General features: G+C 33.6%; 2 protein-coding genes across 2 annotated transcripts in view; one reads left to right on the forward strand and one right to left on the reverse strand.

The window, feature by feature from the left end:
* The window catches only part of LOC132735958 (uncharacterized), a gene marked incomplete at its 3' end in the record, with an annotated part of 103,735 nt that extends 96,418 nt beyond the window's left edge, over positions 1 to 7,317 (reverse strand). Inside the window, exons 1-8 of the mRNA XM_060722997.1 lie at positions 7,131 to 7,317; positions 6,697 to 6,787; positions 5,506 to 5,539; positions 4,129 to 4,261; positions 3,262 to 3,322; positions 2,882 to 2,994; positions 1,494 to 1,579; positions 918 to 976 (exon numbers count right to left, since the gene is read on the reverse strand). Coding sequence (XP_060578980.1) covers positions 918 to 976; positions 1,494 to 1,579; positions 2,882 to 2,994; positions 3,262 to 3,322; positions 4,129 to 4,261; positions 5,506 to 5,539; positions 6,697 to 6,787; positions 7,131 to 7,304 — 751 coding nt within the window. The remainder of the gene's footprint in view (positions 1 to 917; positions 977 to 1,493; positions 1,580 to 2,881; positions 2,995 to 3,261; positions 3,323 to 4,128; positions 4,262 to 5,505; positions 5,540 to 6,696; positions 6,788 to 7,130) is intronic.
* Positions 7,318 to 8,162: 845 nt separating this feature from the next.
* LOC132735959 (uncharacterized) overlaps positions 8,163 to 24,662 on the forward strand; it is a 32,698-nt gene continuing 16,198 nt past the window's right edge. The window contains exons 1-2 of the mRNA XM_060722998.1: positions 8,163 to 8,309; positions 15,815 to 15,901. Of these exons, the coding sequence (XP_060578981.1) occupies positions 8,212 to 8,309; positions 15,815 to 15,901 (185 nt within the window). The 5' untranslated portion in view covers positions 8,163 to 8,211. The remainder of the gene's footprint in view (positions 8,310 to 15,814; positions 15,902 to 24,662) is intronic.

Consider the following 24,662-nt stretch of genomic DNA (forward strand, 5'->3'; position numbering starts at 1 on the left):
GAAAGGTCTTTTTTATTAAATACAAAATAGATTAAATTATAGTTTGGGTAAAGGAACTCCACTGAGGTCAACAAGAGCACCGCATAGGCGTAGCAATATACGCCCGAATGCAAATTAGTTTTAAGAAAATAAAATTTAAAGTCATCAAAAATAATTTTCCAAAAATACAAGATACCTATTTATAAAATTTGGCTGCAATATGTTTCATATCATAGAAACATAAAAGCCCCTCAATTGTTATAATCTAAACAGTAAACAACCTAAAAGTTTAAAGTTTGATAAAAAAAACAACATTATAAAGTAATAGGCGGGGCCAATTTTGATCTTAGGAAGTCTGAACTGGTGTGCTGTAAACCGTCTTAATATGAGTAATATTTTTGCCAAAAAGTTTTAATTTCTTCCTATTGGTTCAAAAGATACAGAGGACAAAAATGTTGAAATTGATACAAAATGACAAAGTGTTACCATGGCCTGAGAAAGGTCAAACCTGCGCTCTGCATATCGTCTAATTACGATTATTATTTCTGTATTAACTTTCTTTCACCAGTTCAAAAGATACAGACCGGACACGAAAACCTGCTAACAGACGGATGGACTGACAACCAGGTGCATAACAATATACGCCGAAATTCTTACGCCTAAAACCATGAAATTAGAAATTCTTAAAGAGTGAAAGAAAAACAGTTAAGCGTTGCAACGGGCCATTTTACATAATCGTAAAACGTATGATTCTGGAAAAACGAGGGGATGATCTGAAAATTTTCGAACAAGTTATGAGTCAAAACATACTTAAAATTGTAAACAAATATTGGAAACTATTCCTTAAAGGGGTCAATAGGATGCTTAGATTAATAGTAATGTTAATTTTTTCTATAAGATAAAATATATTTTGAAAAAATAATGGACAGCATACGAACCCATGTTAGAAAATCCAGACACTGCATGAACCGGTCTCATGGCGTGAAAAGGATCATATCTGTATAGATGTATAGATAACATTTAATAAACAGGGAATATAACAATTTCATGCCTCAAATCTTTCAACAAAATAAATTGCATTGTTAAAACTGACTGCCATCGTGCTACCGAATATTACTTGTATTTGCATATATTGACAATTACTTAAAAAATAACTGGGAAACGAAATTTATCCGGTAAGCAAAGTGTCGAAAGTGGGAAGATGGAACCTGATTTTTATGGTTTTATGATTTAGGTCATATGGCGCCGAAACAGGAAACATTATTTTGGCTTATCTTGGTTGCAACAACAATGTCAAAGCCACTTCACCTGCTAGAGCTAAAAGATATATAAGGTAGAAAACTGAATTTTTATTTACAGAATATAGTATGACATCTCACGATATTTTGTCTTCCTTTCAGTTATGCCAAAAATTATGGTAGTTATTGCAAATTACACGTCACAATACTTTTTATTGCTTGGTAACCTTAGTATATTATGTGCTATATTTTTAAATATCATCATGCGTTAAATACCCAGCTTTAGTTGAAAAGTCAATGTTTATCTCTTCCTCTATCATCACGCTATGAATTGTGTTTAAGTCTTCATTGAAATGATACTTCTGAAAGGAAAAATAGAACCATTTCTATTAAAATACACGATCGCACATTAAATTCCTTTTCATTTAAATACTTATACTTTTGCAATACATTTCTATGGGTTATATAACTACTGTAACAATGGTCTTGAATATTTCAATCGATTTTACCAGAAATGAATAAACGTCATCAAAATTGAAAATATTATATTAAAATTCCTACTATCAATATGGAGCAAGCAAATAAAAAAGCACAATTCTTATAAATATGAATGTAATTTACAACTAGTTATTGTCCGAAAACCATTTTTCTATTTTGAGTAACGTTGACCCGTGACCCCAGGGGCTCCAAATTTCATCCCAGCCAAGTTTGATGAAGAAAATCTTTATATAGCTCTAGTTATCATCAGGAAACCATTTTTCTATTTTGAGTAACGGTGACCTGTTACCCCAGGTGCTCTAAATGTCATCCCAGCCAAGTTTGATAAAAAATATCTTAATATAACACTGACCAGTTATTATCCGAAAAAAAACAACAACAAAAAAACCTGTTACCTTGACCCTTAAGAGTCCAAATGCAATACAAACCGAAGTCTTCATACAAGCTTGGTATCAATCAAGTTTGATTACAATATCTCATTCCTAACTCTAGTTATTGTCCAGAAACCATTCTTCTATTTTAGTAACGGTGACCTTGACCTTGACCTAAGAGGTCTAAATGCAATACCAACCAGCGTTTTCACATAAGGTGCAATATACCAAAATTGATTACACTATCTCATTCTTAACTCTAGTTAGTGCCGGAAATCATTTTTCTACTTTTAGTAACTGTGACCTTGACCTTGAACCCAGGTGGTCTAAATGCTATACCAATCGGAATCTGCATATAAGCTTGCTATAAGCCAAGTTTCTTTACAATATCTCATTCCTAACACTATTGTCGGAAACCATTTTTCTATTTTTCAGTAACGGTGACCTTGACCCCAGGGGGCCCAAAGGCAATACTAAGCGAGGTCTTCCTTTAAGCTTGCTATGAACCACGTTTGATTACAATATCTCATTCCTGTCGTCCGGAAACCATGATGTGGACCTACCGACCAACCGACAAGCTGACTCTTATATACGCCCCTACACTTCGTTTGTGGGAATATAAAATCATAATAATATACTTTGAAAATATTTTGTAAGAGTAGTTGATCAAACGAAAATTTTCTATATAGTCTTTGTATTATGCAGAGACAGTCTTAAGTAAATAATTCATTGAAATTGTAAAATGTAATCAATTGGTTTCTATTATGAGTAATTTGTTTGTATGAAAATCTATACCTTTGCATACGTTCCATTTCCATTTACGGCTTGAATCTGAGAAGAATTCCTTGTCTTTATGTATTCATAACCCTTTGATGTTTTACGGACGGTGTATGAGGCATTGTGCTGACCTGATATATATTGATTTGAATTAAAGGAAATTACACTGCATTTCAGAAAATATTTTATAATTGTTTTTCCAAATGTAACATTGCTTATTATTAGCTGAAGTGTTTATATCATTAAACTTGGCTATCAAGCTCTTCGGAAAAATTTAAACCTTTATTGAACCTTTTCAGGGTGCATTTTCATTATTTCCTTAGTTTTCATAGCGTATTGTATTAACGTAAATACCGATATCGTTACTATGATATATCTTAAGGTAGGGATGTCTTTACCTTCTCTACCAAGTTCGTTTGTCTTGTATCTCCAGCCTTCCTGGTGTCGTTCGTGTTCAATCTAAAAATATAATATTAACTTAATTTAACAGCAACATCTTTTTTCCTCATGGTACATTAAAGTGTCGTATTTACCTTCCGTGAATCAAAGTAGTACACAACAATGTAAATATTACTTACGTATCAATTTTTCATTTACTTTCCGTCTGTTTATTTCTTAATTGCAAATAAATAGTTCACCAATTTGCAAATTGTAACCTTAAAGGGCATGAATGTTGCCATGACATTTGTTTCGGTTAGCAAAACTGACATGCTAGAGAACCCAATCATTCAAAATTTTATCCAAATAATTGTGGTTCCATTTTTAGGTGCAATTTTGTAAATTAAAAAGAATTCATACAAAGTGAAAGCGTTTTGGAACAGTCATTAGTAATTACACCATTTGGGAGTTTTAATCGTTTTAACCGCGCCAATTCTCTCATACTCATAGCCCCAATATGTTTCTATATCGCGAGACAGAATAATAAAAAAATAACCCCTCTGCCAACAGAAATTCTAATAATTATTATGGTAACATTAGACAAAATTAATAAATCACAATAATGATCACGTAGATATATACAAAAAAGGCACAACCTAATAACAGAACATAACAAAATATTCGATGCCGAAATGGAAGGCAGAGCAACAAGGAAATCACTTACAACGGCCTGTCAACTTTACATAATCCTTACAGTCTATGTTTGAAATCTATGTTTAACCATTTGAAGAAGCCCACAGACTTTCTAAATCTCTCGGTTTATGGGCTTGGGCGTTAAATGCATTATCATGCTCCTGCAGTTGTTATTACACTAAACGGGTGTTTACCTCATTACGATGATGAAGTTTAGCTGAAAGCATTCCAGCAAATCCTTTCTTAATCAAAAGAACCTCATCGTCTTCATCATCCGGATGATAAACCTTTCGTATTTCACCTTGGCGGCTTATCTCAAAGGAGAACCTGGATAAAACAAATACTTTACTTATGGTTCATTCTTTTCAATAGAATTTACAAAACTGTTCTTATTTTTAGAATAAATTAACAAAATTAGAATTGTAGCAGTAACAAAATGTCTACAATAATCAATTTACGATTTCATTAGAACTTTATCAGCCCTGAATAATGAGCTTTTTAAAATATGTTTTATACATAGAGATTACCACAATCTCAAGCAATTAAGTAATAAAAATTAAGTCGTTAATGTATGGCTACCGAATTAAAGGCATTCGAGTTTCTGTGACCCTTTTTTTTATAAAACAAGAGTCGGTTTGAACCGAGTGATGCTCCCCGAATAGGTTTTTGAACACAGAAAAGTGCACCTCTTGTAGTTTCAGTGTTATAATCCGGACAGAGGTCAAAGTGCATAAATTCTAAAATTAGGCAAGACAGGGTTACTGTTTTTTGCACTGCAATTTTACTCATTGAGACCTATTAACCGACTTAGTTTCTTGTTATACCTCTTGTAGTTTTAGAGTAATGTCTCGGACAAAGTTCAGTGTAAAATTGAAAAACAGCTAAAACTCCAAAAATGAGATACGGTTCGTTTGCACTGCATTTTTATTTAATGAGATATGTCAATCTACAAAGATTTATGTTAATATCACTTATACTAGTTTCAAAGTTAATTCCTCTTAAGGTTTTAGAGCTATGCCCCGGACCAAATTCAAAGTAAATAAATGAAAAAAGGGCAATAACTCCAAAATTAGGCAAGGCAGAGTTACGGTTCTTTTATTGTCCAATTGAGATCTATCTTCCTACAACTTTTCATGGTGATATCTCTTTAGGTTGAAAAGGTCTGTCCCAGACAAAGTTCAATGTGTAAAAATGAACAAAAGTCATGACTCCAAAATAAGCCAAGGCATAGTTACGATTCTTGTACACTGCACATCTTCCCATTGAGATCTATCTACCTTCGAAGTTGATATCTATTATAATTTTAGAGTTTTGTCCCGGACAAGATTTATCTAAAAGGGGAGATAATCCAAAAACGGAGTAAAACAGAGTTTTTTGGCACTGCACTCCGCATCAATTTCTCCTACCACTGTGTACAGTTTTAACAAATTATGTCTAAACTTTTTCAAGTCATGCTCCTGACAAGCACAACGGACGGACAGACTAACAGATTGACTGACGGACAGACTGACAAGGCTGCGACTATATACTCTCCCTTCGGTGAAAATAAAAAAACTTTGTATCAATCTTACCATTTAGAGAAGTTCTGGTGATGATCGTCTGCCTCTGACAAAACAATGAAAAACAAATCAGTAAAATGAACGCAAAAGACAGTAGTTTCACAATCCAGTAATAATTCTATATACATTAAAGAGAAAGAAGGGGGATATGACATATTTATTATACTCGTTCGTTAACTATTTAATGTTAATTTAGCTTTTAAAAATAAGATAACACAATATGGGAATTGATGGCCATAATCGCTCATCCGATGTACATTGCTAGAAAATGTAACGGTTATTTTGTAACTTTTTGTGAGTTATCATTATGATCTTCGCTGATTCCTTTAGTAGTTTGATATTTGACAGAAAAAAAAGTTGGCAACCATAAATGCGTGAACTACAAGTTTGCAACTAAAATGCGCTTGAACAGATATTTTCGTGTATTGAAACCTGATTTGGAACATGCAAATTCAAACATTTACACAGTATTTCAGGTACATAATTTGCCTTGTTTGGTGAACTTACTTATAAATGAGCATATAAATCGCCCTGGACTGTCACATGTCAAATTTAAAATATGTACATAACCATAATTCTATGTAAAATAAGTGATCCCCAGGAAGGAACTTATTTAAGCCCAGGTACATGTCTCGTAAATGTCCACTAAGAAGTGCTGCATACCAAATATGTAAGTTTTAGGCACTCTACTTTACATAAAGAAGACTTAAACTGTTTTCTAAGAGTCTATGTGAAATAAGTGACGCCCTGAGCGAGGAAATTTTGACCCAAGAGGTAGGATTTGTATAATTGTTGTAGAGGATCACAAGGTGGTACTAGGAAATATCGTAGAGCTATGAATTGTACTTGTAGTATCTGAGTTTCTGAAACGAAGATGTTAAAGGTTTCCTTATTAAAATCTATTTTTAGCTCCTGTGACTTACTTATGTATTTAAGTAGAACCATTTAAATAACCTTTTGCAGGGTCACCTATGAATCGTTTTAAGAGGTTTTGTCAAAATCCATCAAGTGATTATAGAGGAGATGCTGCTTATATTAAAATAATTGTGGATAACGATGAACAAGTAACGACAGATGACGAACAATGGTTAAGTTGCCATCATAAAAGCTCATCTATGAGCAAAATGTGCTCAGATTAGCTAAAAATATTTGACAAAACAAAGTTAACAAACTTTTAAATTTAAACGAAAGTAAGTTATTCACCTGGGTGCCCTTTCGGGCTAAATGTAAATGAGTGCACTACAAGGAGCAACTCTTGGTAGTCTTCCTTTTCTGCTATGTTAACAAAGCCAATCTAAAAAAAGATTTCGAAAAGTTATTTGTACCTTTTAATATGGTCATCATTTTGGAAAGATAAGTCGATAAGGTTATAAAATCATGAAGTTAGAAACATGGACTTTAGGATTCTGAATTCATTTTATTGGTTAATAGGTTTTATTTATTTCAGGTGAGAATGGTTCTACAGCTGAGAACCATATGTACCATATCTTAGAATGAAACATTCCCGTTGGAAAAGGAAATTAATATTAAATGGAATCATTGTGAAATAACAAGAGTATTACAATTGTTTTGTATAGGTATTTGTCACTAAACTCTTCTGAAATGATTCCTCAAACATATCAGTACGTAACGTTTACCTGTCCTTTTGAGAGAAATGTTTGTACTTCTCGCAGCTCAATGACCGAGTTGAGATTGTACAGATATTCAAACCCCGGTTCATAATTGATGAAAGACGTTAAAACTGTTGGAACAAAAACTGTGCAGACGAGCAGACACAGCACAAGGCTGAATCCGCGATCTGTTGATGTCATTATTCAAGCTACATCAGTCTTAAAGATAAAAATAAACGCAGCTTTAACAAAATATAACTAAAACATTTTGTTGATTCCTTGTGCATTGTAATAGTTTTTGGCATGATAACAAATTATTTGAAAAGCTTCCAACTTTAAGAATAACACCAATTTATTAATCGATATAAAATCTTTTCAAATACATATATTGAAGTTGGGGAAAAAAGAAAAAGAGTATGTTTATACTTTATTTTATAATTGCATTTCTATATTTTCTTTCATCGTTTTCAATAGTGTAAAACCCCATATTTTAGCAGCATAATGCATTATATATTAGACAAACAAATATATTTTTTTATCTGCAGAAAAGGTAAATATATTCTAATTTGCATAGACTAGAGAGTAGAGATTGATTTTTTTTTCAATAATTACGCTTGAACTCACTATTTCACTCCATTTATATAAAATAGATTAACATTTTAGGTCCGTTTGTACAATTAAATGTTTTATGATCATATAAGTGTAAATCAGTGTCTGAATTATTTCTATTATTTTCTTATACAAATGAAAACAAGGTTCAATTAGAAAACATTGTTTTAAATTTCTTTTGCACTGACACTGAAATGAAAAAGAAATGTTGAAACACCTCACACAGAATTAAAACTATGTAAAAATAAAACAACATGCAATTTTGAAAACTTTGATAAGCACTTATGAAAATAAAATAAGAAAATCTCTTGTCTAAACGTTAAGAGTAGAAAAATAGACTTACTGCTTTGGCGTCATTTCGTCCTTTGCGCTTTATTGAGCGATAAATTGCTTTGCCTATATCTTATTGGGTAGAATATTTTAGCCAATCGATAGCTTGGTTGTTTAATGTGTTTATGTTAAACTTGATCTCGCACGTATATCGCTTGTTTTGCGAAGAATGAAGTGTTTAAGGAGAACAAAACAACGGCCATGTAAAACAACGCGAAAAATGGATGCTGTCGTTTTTCAGTTGCTCTTGATTGCAGTTTGTTTCAGGTAATATATGTATTTCATTATATCCATTATTGTTAATTAAAAGTAATGTTAGCATATTAAGATTTTTATTTGAACGCTCAATAGTATACTGAAACTTTGATTATTGAAAATTGATTTGATTTTACAACTGATATTGTCCATATATATTTTAAATCAACAAAATGAAATATTTTATGTCAAACGCCATAGTTAGAAAATGCCACATAAAGAAGAATATTGTTAAAAATGATAGTTTCGTACGACATCAGTTGTGCCTTAACATGTTTACAAAGACTATAAAAATTATTGTAAGACTACTATCTTATTTTTAAATTTTTATGCCCCCCCGAAAAATTTCAGGGGAGCATACAGTCGCCGGGTTGTCCGTCCGTCCATGCGTACGTACGTACGTCACGAATTCGTGTCCGGCCCATAACTTTGTTATTTAAAGTCGGATTTTAAAACTATTTCACAGAAATGATCTCCATATTGAGACGACGTGTCGCGCGCAACATTTGGGTCGCTACCTTGAAGGTCAAGATCACAGCATGACCTTGAAGCAAAATCTTGTCCGGCCCATAACTTCGTTATTTGAAGTCGGGTTTTACAACTACTTCACAGAAATGATAACCATATTGAGACGACGTGTTGCGCGTAACATTTGGGTCGCTACATTGAAGGTCAAGGTCACATCATGACATTGAAGAACAAGAACTGTCGGAGGACAGTATTGGCTCGACTATTCGATAAAGTTGTCACAAGGGTGTTTTATTGAGTATAATAACGCTAATTACCTATGAATACATAAAATTGACCGAAAAGGTACAAAGGCTTGTAATTAAGATGTTTTATCAAGTAAATCACTGCTTTATTATAATGAATGCATAAAATTGTCCCAAAAAAGGCACAAACCCTTCAGTAGTTATGTAGATAACAGCTTACAAGCAAAACTTTACCATGAATTTCTAAGTTGAAAAAGGGGAGAAAAATCAGCCTAAATGCAAGATAGAATTATGGATCTTGGTCAGTGACCTACAATTATGATTCTAAATGCATATTTGAAGTTTTAAATAATTATCTTTAATAGTTATTGAGATATTTAAAACTTGCATGTAAACATTAACCAAGAGACTAAGTAGAAAAGGGGAGATGAATCAGCCTTTATGCAAGATAGAGTTATGGAACTTGGTCAGTGACATACAATTATGACCCTCAAATTATGACCATAAGTACATGTGTAAAATTTCAAGTAAATATCTTTGAAAACCTTTAACCTTTAATCAAAATTTCTAAATTTCAAAGGGGCAAATAATTGTGCAAATATTGCAGGCAGAGCTGTGCAAACTGATGTACATTGTTACTATAAAAGGTATTGTAAATTTCAATTGAATATCTCAAGCAATAATTGAGATATTTGACTTTACAAAAAAACTTTAACCAAAATTTCTAAGTTAAAAAGGGGCATAGTTCTGTAAATATTGTAGGCAGAGTTATCCAACTTGTCAATCTGATGTACATTGTTCTTATAAATAAGTATTGTAAGTTACAAATGAATATCTCATGCAATAATTGAGATATTTGACTTTACAAAAAACTTTAACCAAAATTTCTAAGTTAAAAAGGGGCATAATTCTGTCAATATTGTAGGCAGAGTTATCCAACTTGTCATTCTGATGTACCTTGTTACTATAAATAAGTATTGTAAGTTTCAATTGAATATCTCAAGCAATAATTGAGATATTTGACTTTACAAAAAACTTTAACCAAAATTTCTAAGTTAAAAGGGGCATAATTCTGTCAATATTGTAGGCAGAGTTATCCAACTTGACAATCTGATGTACATTGTTACTATAAATAAGTATTGTAAGTTTCAATTGAATATCTCAAGCAATAATTGAGGTATTTGACATTACAAAAAAACTTTATCCAAACTTTCTAAGTTAAAAAGGGGCATAATTCTGTCAATATTGTAGGCAGAGTTGTCCAACTTGTCAATCTATTGAACCTTATTACTATAAATAAGTATTGTAAGTTTCAATTGAATATCTCAAGCAATAATTGAGATATTTGACTTTACAAAAAACTTTAACCAACGCAGACGCCGACGCGGACGCGGCTCCCACGCCGGGGCGACTACAATAGCTCTCATATTCTTCGAATAGTCGAGCTAAAGATCGTGTCCGGCCCATAACTTTGTTATCTGAAGTCGGAATTTACAACTATTTCACAAAAATTTTCACTATATTGAGACGACGTGTCACGCGCAACATTCGGGTCGCTACCTTGAAGGTCAATGTCACAGTATGACCTTGCAGCAAAATCGTGTCCGGCCCATAACTTTGTTATTTGAAGTCGGATTTTACAACTATTTCACAAATCACCATATTGAGACGACGTGTTGCGCGCAACATTTGGGTCGCTACCTTGAAGGTCAAGGTCACAACATGACCATGCAGCAAAATCGTGTCCGGCCCATAACTTCTTTATTTGAAGTCGGATTATAAAAATACTTCACAGAATGATCACAATATTGAGGCGACGTGTCGCGGGTAACGTTTGGCTTGCTTCTTTGAAGGTCAATGTCACAGCATGACCTTGAAGCATAATTGTGTCCGGCCCATAACTTTGTTATTTGAAGTCGGATTTTACAACTATTTCACACAAATGATCAACATATTGAGACGACATGTCGCGCGCAAGTCGGTAGACAGATCTAATTGAGTAGAAGTGCAGTGCAAGAACAGTAACTCTGCATTGCCTAAGTTTGGAATTATCACATTTTGAACTTTGTCTGGGACATAACTCTGAAACTACAAAAGATATACTTTTCTGTGTCCAAATCCTAGTCGGGGAGCATCACCCGGTTCAACCAGCTCTTGTTTATATTCTAACTCTACCGGATATTTCTCAAAAATAAATAAGACCGTAAGCGTGACATATTTCACAACAATGCACTCGCCGTTCTTATTTCTTCCCTTTGTATTTTCAAACCGACACTTTGACGGCGCCATTTTGTCTGAAAAATCTGATAAATAAAAAGAATTATTTGTTGAATCTTGTTTTGAAAACTATCTAGAATGATAGAAAATGGTCTAAGTAAATAAATCCGAATACCAATATCTTTAATTAACGCTGTACAGACTTTAAATTTGTCGTTTACGTGACGTCACCATGTAGCGCCAAACAATGCATGCAAAAACATTAAAAACAAGAACGCTATTTTAATGCCGCAAATCAATGAAATTGATTTCACTGTAAAAAAAAGCTTGAAAAATTTAAAGTGAAAGAAAATAAACACACCCAATTTGTATCTGCAAACGGTAGACTGAACGACACATTTTTAACCGACTAGAACAGCCTTTACTCTGGGGCGAAAACAAGTTTAACCACCAAACATATAGTCCAACTATATTTTTTTCTTGACGTGGTAAAATGGAAATAGATAATAATTATTCGTGCATGATAATAATATTATTATTATTATTTTTATCATTATTAGTATTATCATTATTAATATTATTATTATTATTATTTAAAACAAGATATGTTTGTTAAACATGTATGTCCCCTATCGGCAGCCAATTAGTCATGTGATCAGGTATTTATGACTGACTTTTGACCTAGTGACCAAAAAATCAATAAGGGTTAATTACTGATCATGACTAGTCACTAGGTAATTGTGACAACAAATGTTGTGTGCAGCAATTTTATGACAAAGTTATTACAAATCTTACGAATTAATATATGCATAAATTTTATGAGTCATGTAGGCCTCATTAACGACAGCCATTTTTTTATTACATAAGACATTGAAATATGTATACCAAAAGGATTTTCAGTTAAATAGAAAAATATCAACCAAGACAACTTTAGTTGTTGAGTTATTGGTCAGAAATAGTCTTGACATACAAGGTCAATATGATATTGACATTTGACCCTTAAATCAAAAGGGGTTATCTACTGGCCAAGACCAATGCACCTGTGAAGTTTGAAGGTAAAGGGCCCATGAGTTGGGATATTGATCAGAAAGCAATGTTACCTATAAGGTCAATGTTTTCTTGACCTCTGACCCCTAATGCTAAAAATACATTGAGATCATCTTCTGGCCAAAAGCAATGCATCTGTAAAGCTTGAAGGTCCATGGGTTGTCCAGTTATTGATAGAAAATCATTTTAAAATTCAACCTTGACCTTTGACCCTCTGACCCCAAATCAATAGGAGTCATCTACTGGCCAAGACCAATGCACCTAGAAATGTATGGGCCAACAGCCCATAGTTTGTCAAGTTATTGGTCGGAGACTCGAAAACCGTTTTTACCTACAAGGTTAATGTGACCTTGGCCTTTGACCCATTGGCCCCAAAATCAATAAGGGTCATTTGCTGGTCACTAACAATCATCATACTAAGTCCTAAGCGTCCTTTAGTTATCACTCGGAAACCGTTTTGACCTACAAGGTCAATGTGACCTTGACCTTTGACCACTTGACCCCAAAATCAATAGGGGTCATCTACTGGTCATGAGCAATCACCATACTTAGTTTGAAGTTCCTATGCCTAAGCGTTCTTAAGTTATCACTCGGTAACCATTTGGTCTACGGACCGATGGACCGACAGACAGACAAATGCAAAGGAATATACCCCCACTTTTTTGAAGGGGGCATACTTATTACTAATTATTTTAATAATAATAATAAATTGCGGCAATAACTTGTTTATTGAACCGCGTCACGCATTTATAAATAATCTATATATTACTACGCGCTATACAATTGCAGTTGCGTAGCAAGTGAGGGATTCGTTTTGTGTTTTTGTTTGTTTGTTTCATTTTACGCCTTTTTCCAACAGTATTTCAGTCATATAGGCGGGTAGTTTCCTAACCATTGTTCCTGGAGAGTTACACCAGTACTAGACTACCTTCCTCCGCGCTAAACTACCAAAGCATCTCCCCCGGGGATCGAACCTACGCCAGAGAGGTAACTGGAATAGAAGTCATCGACTCGTTACCATTTTTTGATAATAAAAATTAAATTAAAAAGTTTTTGTTTTTTCATTTTCGTGAAATATGGAATATATTTTCACCCAACATTATAAATAACCATTCATTTTCACTCGCCGTTCCGGCTTCGACGTGTAAAAATATGTGGTATTTCATCATGTTGAGATAAAATATATTGCATAATTCACTTAAACGAAAAAAATAAAAAATATTCTCATAATATTTAGCTTTATACCCTTTAAACAGAGTTTAACTAGTATCTTAATATGACATTGACAAAAGGTTTAAAATTCCTTTCTTATTCATAAGTTGTAATGACCTTTCATGTCAATTGTATAATAGATATAATCCATTATATTATGTACACTAACGCCACAGTATTGGCAATATTTTGATGAGGTGTCACTTGATCTTCGTTTTCTTTTGTTAGGCGATGCATTTTAACAATTTTATTTGTATTGCTGTGATCGTAACATTCAGGTTTTTGGTAAGTGTCAATTGGGCTAGGCTTTAATTTTTTTATATCTCTAAATTTGATTATCGATTTCTACATGCACATTGTAAACCTTGGGTATTTAAAATACAATATGCTTCGCATGAGTTCAACAAATCTTGATTCAATAAATATTAGATGTGATAAAGGATATAAATGTTTGTGTCCTTCCCACACGTACATTAGCGTACTTATTTCATTTTTAAAAAAATGTTTATAATAATACTAAAAGGTCTCTTTAATAATGATGAATCAAATAAAAAGTTTTTTTTTCATCTTATATTTTCTGTTATACTTATTAGTAAAAAGGCAAATTATTTACGGTAAAGGACCGGTAAAAATCGGAGACACACTTTTTTAATCAAATAATAACAAACCAAACATTGTTATTTTTGAATACATGTATATAGTCCAAGTTCCTATTTGACTGTTAACGTACTTTTGTGACAGAAACGTACATAACAGTTTACTTGATTGTCTCCCTTTTCTATAAGTTTGCTATTTGCATTAGAAAAATGTAGCAAGATATTTAGAAATTGATCATGATATAAAGAGTAGGTATTTTTTAACCATTTTTAATTTCAAATCTATATAATTTTAGGGTATCCATCAAAGTGTTGATATTTGAAATGGTACATCTATTACTCACAATACTCATACGGATCGTAATGATAGTAACATTTTCTTGTACACAGAAATTTCAGATATCTGGTACTGAAATGTGCTATTGTGTCAGTAAGACCTCTTTGGCCAAGGTTGATTGGAAATGTTAAAGTTTATAGTTACTAGTACATAGAAATCTCAGATATCTGGTACTAAGGGTGCTATATTCATAAGACAAATGATTAGTGAAGAACATTTTTATGAATGTTTGAAGCATTGTATTCTTTAGAAACATAGTATATAAGATTGTTGCAATGTAAATGTAGGGGATGGAGGATAGGTTGAGCTTTAGATTGATATTTGGTTGAAAGCAAATAATTGTTACTTGGAATATATATTTTCGAATGATTTTTGAAAAAGATTAAAATTGCTATCATGCATTGAATGATGTTTTTTCAGTTATTTTCCAATCATAAGAATGAGTATCCCGAGGAAAAAGTTACATGTATTTTGCATTTAAGAATATTAAAAATATTAAGATTTTATCTTGTAGCACTTGAATAACAATACACCACTCGGTACACGCTACATTCTATCTTAAAGGCTAGACCAAATCTATTAAATATTTCACGCGTGTCCATAGTAATAGCATGAAACTATTGTCTATTGCGTTACGCATTCAAAAGGGTAAATACTGGTCAGTCGGGTTTAATGCAATAAGTATATTGTAATGTATATTATTTGAGAAATTGTGTTACTGTAATTGAATTGTTGTGTGATAAATGTTGAATGATTTATTTTGTGAAATGTATTTGTATTGTAAGATATTTGAGTTGTAAAGTGATATCTTATTGTAATTTTTTTTGTTACAGGTTTTATTCTTTATAGAATAAATATATATTATTACCTGTGTTGTTCTACTCAAAATCCGACCACTACACACGTCTTGTTTCCGATTTAAGATTATACGTAACATAATGACCTTATAAGCTCAGTCTTTAATATTTCTATTCAAAATAAAGAACGTACACTGAACAGAAAATTGATAATAATACATTTAATAATGGAAATGATATATATTTATAGTTTTAACAACAAAACGTTCTTGCAACTTACTCAGTATATTAATCAGTTTCGAGTCCGCTTCCTGGCACCAACCAATACTGGTGTCATATGAAGACACATGGTCGTGTCCCGAATAGAGCTCGAATCCTTGATCTCTGGGTTGAAAGCCACTATTTCTTAAATACATTATGTTTATCTGTCTGTTTAAAATGCCTCAGCTGACTTAAATCAGAAATTCAAATTTTATGTAATACGCATTAGGACCTCAGTGGAGTTCCTTCAAGTTCATTATTTCTTAAACATTTTTCTGATTTTAAACGGACACCACTGAAAATATAGTCTAAGATATTTTTTCTTCTTTTTTTTCAGTTACGCAGGTGCAGCTTGCATAGAATATTATGCTACATCCAGAGAAACATGCCGCGGATGGTGGGGATGGTGGGGTTGCGAAACTGTGTAATGACTACTTTATATTACACTTATTCTATTTATTTTTCTATAATTTGTGTAAGTTCATTTATCGTATGCCGAACGGTTAATTCATATCATTGAGGTATAAGTCTTGACACTGTATAATTTAAGGCAAAAGCAAAACAGTTTCATCATTAAAGATATACTATGCTAAAATTTGATTTTTAAGAATATTAATAATTGCTATACAGCCTATTTGCATGTATAAAATAAACATGTTTCGACTTCATTTAAAGTGGATATGTTATTTTTTTGAACTCTACACACTATAGGTGGTCACAATATAATTATATATTGTCATTAAAAAATGGCAGTTTTTTAAAGAAAAGACTATCTTTACTTGTCCTGTAATAGGGAATACAGCTTCCAACACATGATTTATTCATTATTTTATTCAAAATAAAAACATATTCAGTAAGAATTTCGTGGATTTCAATACATTTCTAGGATAAAAATATTTTGCCCAAAGATGAGCATAGTATATGTTTAAAGTGTCCCAAGTGTGGTGGTGTTGATCATTCATTAAGTGAGCATCTATTACACTTTAAAGATATAATTGAAGCAAATGTTTTTTTTATTAATGTTTTGTACAGAAATTGTGTTTAGCTTCAGTTTTAGGGGTGTAAATGTTTATAAAAGCTTAGATTTAACTAGATAAAATATTCTACATAATTCTTGAAACAATATGTGATGCCTGCATAAATGGTCAGAAACGAATTACTAGTATTCGATTTTCCTAAAGATAAAGACAATGTTAGCTGTAGCTCTGCTCTAAACTCCCTTATAAATCAAGTAATAAGAAACGAAAATAAGTGGTTTTATTATACATTAATTCTTGTGATATTTGCAAAGCTTTCGATGTTGTTTATAGGGAAGGTAAATGATAAAAAAGGATATTGAATGAGTGTAATTTTAATTCTGACTATGTTGAAAGAGTTGAATAAAATAATATCATGCGAGCCTTTTGCGAGTATAATACTATTTTTTCAACGAGTTCAATGAATTCAGTAATGAACTCACACGAATTTGTTATTCTATTTATCACATACCAAAGCTTGTGAAGTGTAAAAGAAAAATGTTTCTTTGACGTGCATATGGAGAATATTGAATGAGTGTAAGTTCAATACTGAATTTATTGCACGAGTTGAATAAAATTATATTATGCCAGCCTCTGGCGAGCACAATATTATTTTATTCGACATGTTCAATAAATTCAGTGATGAACTTACACGAATTTAATATTCTATTTATCACATACCCAAATAAAGACCGTTTAAAGTGAAAAAGTGTCATTTTTTATTGACACACCTATATCATAACGCTAACATTTAGCGCGTCTTTACACCATGTTGATATAACGTTAATGACGTCACGTCAAAATGACCTGTTAGAATAACATTTATTACATGCTTTTCGGTGGTTTATAGAAATATATCAGTGATATAAAACTGGTAATTTCACTGTTTGAAACAGTGAAATTACCACTTTGATAATTTCACTGTTTTGAATTTAAGCCCCTTACGTTGTTTCAGTGAAATACTAGCGTGCACAGAACTGGGTACCAACTTAATGACGTGACGTCGTAAATGACGTCCCGTTGTATTATTATTTGGCGCGCTTATCATTCAGTATTAGGTTTTATGTCTTTTTAAAACGTTTCTTTGCATATAATAAAAAGAAAATTTGTTTAGTTTAGTGTAAGATCGAAATATATTTCACCTTGTGAACACCAAAAGTTCATATTTCACTCGTGGCTGCGCCACTCGTGAAATATACCTTTTGGTGCTCACTCGGTGAAATATATTCCGATCTTACACTGAACCAAACAAATATCCTCTATTTATCACACATCCGCGCCTTTTTGACGACTCCATAAAAATGGTATTGCACGGCCTGCATATATTTTGACGTGACTTCATTTGCGTTATACGAACAAAGCGTTAAGACGCGCTAAATTCCAGCGTAATGCTATTTATCACACACCCGTGTCGATTTGCGACTCCGTAAATATGATGTTGCACGGCCGTGCATATATCTTGAAGTGGGGTCATTTGTTTTACAAACATACTGGCATGCGAGCAGTTCCCGTACAGAAGCAGTACCCGTATTTTTCATTTTAACGCTTGATTTTTACTTGCATTATTTAAAAATTGATATCAATCAAGCATATGTATGAACGAGACAAAATCTAAATGTCAGCTTGGCAGTACGTATAAAATGTTTTATTTTAAATCACTTTCACCTATGCGTTGTCAAAACGTGACCTTGTAAACATTGGGGGATTCTGTCCTTGCGCGCATGGGCAATATACTTACAAATGAGGTCCATTAAAATGATTTTCACTAATACCACATGTGTACAGATAAGTGGGCAATGTGATGAAAACCTGTTTAATTATCAGAATTTTAATCTACATTACTATATTGAATAATTTTATGGCTTTTATGAGTAAATTATCATGCATATAAGCACGCCATTGCATGTGAAGGCGTTGGGGCAACGGTACAAGGTACGTAATATATACTAGAGCTAAAACTAAAGTCTACGCTCTATATCCTGAATGACACCTTTATACCTGTGGGAAATTGGTCTCTTCAACAATTCTAAATGAAAAATAGGTCTTATATAACAATATTGTATAATTATAGTGGGTTATATTTTATGTACGGAAACTACTTCTCTTCACACAAAATAATGGCTAATTTCGGTACCCCTTATGAGGCCTCATACCTAAGGGTTATTCTATAAGGGTTATTCTATAATTAGAACATAATGGCATTTAAATATTGTGTGTGACGAGCCGAATATTGATGTGTATCATTTTTTGGTGAGTGAGCGTAATGAAAAATAATGTTTAAGTAACTTCAATTTTTGTACGGGAACTGCTCGCATGCTAGTTGTGTAAAGACGCGCTATGTTAGCGTTACACTATATGCGCGTCGATGTAAAAATCCTCTTTTCAACTTTAAACAGTCCTTATTTTCGGTATGTGATAAATGGAATATTAAATTCGTGAAAGTTTATTGCTGATTCTTTTGAACTCGTTGAATAAAAAAAAATATCGTGCTCGCCAGAGACTCGCATTTTATAATTTAATTCAACTCGTACAATATTCAATATTCAATATCTTCTATTTTAATATTTTGTTCTCGTCTTTGGATGGGATCTTTTTTCTTTTATGCTGTTTTTAAATGCACCAGGCGCAAAGTTCTTTAGTCTATTATTATCATAATTTGCACATGACACGATGATTAATAATTTTCGTACTTACCAACGTACTTATACATTTGTTAATATTGAATACGCATTATTTTCGTGACAGGAAATCATTTTGAATAATTGCCCGAGAAGGAATGTTTGCTTCTAATCAAAACGACGTTTACACCATAACAACAATGGATGAAAATGTGTCACCTGGCGTGTTTTAAATAAATTATTTAGCTCCGTTTCAGAGATAAATAATAAATGTTTAACGCTATGGTGCAATTTTATAATCTTTAAAACTTATTAGGTCATTTATTTAATTACACATGTTTTTAAAACTAAATATTATCATCGCTTTCTAACCTTTAATTGAACTTATGTTTGAGCTATAGTCTTCATGTAGTGTCCATGAATTATAAAAAAAAGTCGCCGAAATTCAGACTGGCAATGACGAACCGCGTTGGTAAAGTAAAACGCTATAAAATATTTTCAGTACTTTCAAGTATTTTGTGTATTTCTTCAGCCAAAATTCCTTTATTAACTAAGTTAAAAAAAAAGAATAAAAAATAAAACGGGTGAGTTTGGTAATGTTTTCCGCAGCAAAACACAATAACGGATTTCTTTTTGTATCAAATAAAATAATTTATAAAATGTAAAGGCATTATAACGCGTTTAATATATTGCGAGTCAAAAGGTGTAATTACGCGAAACAATAGGCGTAGTGAAGCATATACAGGCAATTTTAATGCAAATAAAGGCATTTAATCACGAATCAAAGGCGTAATTACACAAAACTAAAGGCGTCCTAAGGTGAAACAAGACCTAGTAGCGCGAAAAATAGGTGAAATTCCACAATTCAAAATACGTTATAACGCGAAACTTAAGGGGCAATAAAGCGACGAAAGGTGTAATAACGCAAACCAAAAGGTGTATTTAGGCAAAATCAGAAAAGTTATAACGCAAACAAAAGGCGTTATACAGCAAAATGAAACGCGTTATGACGCAAAACAAGAAGGCTTTATACTTAGATTGCTGCTCGGCATTATGCGATAATGGCCCGAAGATGTGCATAATGGTGTGAGGACCGCAGGCCCGAAAACATTATTAACTCAAGGGTCATTATCGCATAATGGCGAGCAGCAACCAAGTATTAACGTCTTTAATACCTATGTCCGAAATACGGCATTTAGACATCGCCGCTAATCTTGGTTTTCGCCCTTTCTCAGAAACGGACAGTTGTCAATGTAAACACATATCTGTCATTCAGTTTAACCCTCCGATTACCTTTGAAAACATGACAAAAACAAAATAAATATGAGACAATGTTGTTTTATTGTTGTTTATATCGATAAATACTCTCTCTCTCTATTTTTTTGAGTTTTTATGAACGTTTGTGCCTTCAGGATGTCTAGCTCTATTTGCAATCGATGCGATTTTTTTCTACCTTCAAACTGAAATCAATTTTTGGAAGTTCCGAGGGTCACGTTTTGTCTTAGGTAGAGTTATTGTATTCTTTTCTTGCGTTTATAAATCTTAAATGTTAAGCTTTGTTGATTCAGATTGAATACCACATTAACTTAAGTTTTTGTGTGTAAGTGACTACAGTTCATTCAACGACAGCAGCCATCTTGAAAGTCACTGAGAGTTGATAACGTCATTTTGCAAGTGCGCTCATTCACTCGCCTATTATGAAAAAATAATGCCGAGTAGCAAGGCGGTCGAAATTGAATAATGACCTAGATCTTGCCATAATGGCCCTGAAATACCCTATATTTTGTTACTTTATATAGTAACATAGGTATTAAAGCAAAATGAAACGCGTTATAACGCAAAACAAAAAGTATTATACAGCAAAATGAAACGCGTTATGACGCCAATTTATTACCATATTAATATTGACAGCAACACGAGTAGAGAAGAACAATATTGATCTGAATTACTTAAGATATATGCAATCATGTAATTTACATTTACAATTAATCATTCCATTTGCACAGTAAAGATATAAACTATTTTGTGAAATGATGACTAATGATGATTCTTTGATATTTGTCAATATAAGGTGACTTATTGGTCGATTGTGCCGCGGATAGACTGGCGTATTCAATTTTTAGTGTCTTTTAAGATGGTTGCTTTTGTTGAATAAACTGTAGTCTCTTGCACACAATTTTTATTTATTTAGATGACATTATCACTCGCATTAACAAACCTTGCAAACATTTAAGAATGAATTATTAACCTAAGAAAATAAAAATTACTGTATTCAAGACAGAACATGACCCTAGGAAATTTCCAAATGCAGAAACCAGACTGCCAAATAGAACGTTAACAGTGATTTTATTTTATAATCATGCCATATGCCTAAGTCACAAATGACAAACTGCCGCCGGGCGTCCAAAAACACGTTATATCGGCCGATGTCCGTCCGGCCACCGTGACAATCGGACGGCAACAGCTGAAAATTTTGGTCATCGGGCAGGCGCAGTCGTGTTTTAAGTACTACTTAAAAGCTAACGGCGGCTGGACGATAATTTTTTGGGTCAGTGAGTTGAAAAATTCGTCTGGCAGTGATCGCCAGATGTTTTTTTTGGATCGGACGATTGTTTTGATACAAAAACACCGTCCGATTTTAAAGGCCCCGGACGGACATCGCCCGGCCCCCGCCCGGACATCGACCGGCGCCTGAATAAACACCAGTTGGCGAACGAGTATCGGCCAGTTCGCGAACGATTCATGCACAGGCACCGGGCGGTCATCATTTTGTTGTACGAAGATCGCGCTTCAGATTGTTGAAAGTACGGCTTCAGATTTTTTGTAGTTGCCTAAAAATGTATCAGTGAATTCTTTTGGATTAAACATGAACTTTATGGTCGAGCAAGAACGTCTACGCGATTAGTATCAAGGTGAAGGCAAACTACAATTGTTGCATTTTTTGCTTGGTCTTCATCTTGTCTCTATCAACTGCCTCCTTTGCTGGCATATTGACCACTGACTGATTTTTAAAAGAATATCATAAAATGCCAAGTCTTTACAGCCCGGCACCCACACGGCGACCGTCCGATCCATTTATAAATCGCACAGACGCTGTCCTGACATCGGACGGCGACCGGCCGGTCTTTTAAACGCTGTCTCTATCACCAATTGGACAAAAAATTGTTCGGCGACAGTTTTATTCATGACCACGCAAGGTATCAAATTTAAAATCGCCCGGCGTTCACGCTATCGACAAAACTGCCGATTTTATAAAAATCGTTAAATCGGGCGGCAGACGATAATTTTTTGGGTCATTGAGTTGAAAAACTACTCTGGCAGGGATCGCCAGGTCGCTGGGTGGCGCCCAAACGATGTTGTTTTTTTTTATCGGACGATTGTTTTTCTTTTATACAAAAACAGCGTTCATTATAAAGGCACCGGGCGTACATAGCCCGGGTCCCGCCAAGACATCGCCCGGCGCCAGAATAGACACTAGTCGGTACCCGGACGATTCGATTCACGCACAGACAACGGGCGGTAATCGTTTTGTCGTACGGCGATCGCGCTTGAGTTTGTTGAAAGTACGGCTTCAGATTTTTTGTAGTTGCCTAGAAATATATCTGTGAATTCTTTTGGATTTAACATGAACTATATGGTCGAGCAAGAACGTCTACGCGGATTAGTATTGAGGTAAAGGCAAACTACAGTTGTTGCATTTTTTGCTTAATCTTCATCATATCTCTATTAACTGCCTTCTTTGCTGGCATATTGACAAATGACTGATTTAAAAAAAAATATCATAAAATGCCAAGTCTTAACAGCCCGGCACCCACACGGCGACCGTCCGATCCATTTATAAATCGCACAGACGCTGTCCGGACATCGAACGGCGACCGGCCGGTCTTTTAAACGCTGTCTCTATCACCAATTGGACAAAAAATTGTTCGGCGACAGTTTTATTCATGACCACACAAGGTATCAAATTTAAAATCGCCCGGCGTTCGCGCTATCGTCAAAACTGCCGATTTTGTAAAAATCGTTAAATCGGGCGGCAGACGATAATTTTTTGGGTCATTGAGTTGAAAAACTACTCTGGCAGGGATCGCCCGGTCGCTTGGCGGCGCCCAAACGATGTTGTTTTTTTTATCGGACGATTGTTTTTCTTTTATACAAAAACAGCGTTCATTATAAAGGCACCGGGCGTACATAGCCCGGGTCCCGCCAGGACATCGCCCGGCGCCAGAATAGACACAAGTCGGTACCCGGACGATTCGATTCACGCACAGACAACGGGCGGTAATCGTTTTGTCGTACGGCGATCGCGCCACTTGTTTTTTTGTAATTACGTCTAGAGATTGTTTGTAGTTGCCTAAAATTTATCTGAATTCTTTTGGATTTAAAATGAACTCTGTGACCGAGCAAGAACGTCTAAGCGGATTATTATTAAAGACAAGCCAAACTACAATTGTTGCTTTTTTGCTTGGTCTTCATATCGTCTCTATCGACTGACTTCTTTGCTGACATACTGACCACTTACTGAATTTTAAAGCAAAATCATCAAATATCATAAAATGCCAAGCCTTTACCACACGGCGCCCACTCGGCGACCGTCGATTCATTTATAAATCGTACAGACGCCGCCCGGACATCGAGCAACGACCGCCCGGTCTTTGAATGCTGTCCTTAACATCAATTTGGCAAAAATTCGTCCGGCAACAGTTTCATTCATGACCACTACGAGCAATTTACCTCTAGAATGATATGGTCTGTAAATAATAAGACGCAAAAAAGCTTGTCTGTATATTCGAGTACATTTGTTATCTTATTAACCATATATTGTATAAGATAACTAGAGTTATTAGTTTAAACATATTTTATTTCTCAGAACATATAAATGTTACAATTAACAATATACAGAGAGCAATTCAAATATTCTAAAAAACAGGATTAGAATGAAAGACAATGTCTGTTATAAAATTCTTCTCCTAGAGTTATTAGATTTAGAATAATGTATACACAACTTCATTTATTATTATTTATTGAAGTTGTGAATTTACATCAAACAATTTTTATTTTAAGACAAATCGATACTACAAAGATAAGAAAAAGTTCAAGAATTTTAACAAAACAAAACAAGAGCTATCATTAAGGGTGATTTATAGTCCCTCCAGCATCTTTGACTTTTGAAAAATAAGAGGTCTGATGAAAATTTTGAACCTATAAGTTATGAAGTATCAACTGTGAACAAAGAATTATTTCAATTAATTGCAATCCTAATCAGGATCTTCATATAAAAATTGAAAAATCCTAATTTTGAGTATGATATCTCATTCCTTACTCAAATTATTGTCAGAAAACTTTTCTATTTTGAGTAAATAGTGACCCTTGACCACAGGAAGTCCAAATGAAATATAAACCGAGTTTCCACATCAGGTTGCTAAATAGCAAGTTTGATAACAATATCTCATTTTTTTAACTAATACCGTCGTCCAGAAACCATGTTTCTATTTTTAGTAATGGTGACCTTGATACAAGGTGTCCCAAAGCAATCCCAACCAAGGTCTTTATA

This window comes from Ruditapes philippinarum, unplaced genomic scaffold (assembly GCF_026571515.1).
Source record: "Ruditapes philippinarum isolate M1 unplaced genomic scaffold, ASM2657151v2 ctg850_1_1_1_1, whole genome shotgun sequence".
NCBI lineage: Eukaryota > Metazoa > Mollusca > Bivalvia > Venerida > Veneridae > Ruditapes > Ruditapes philippinarum.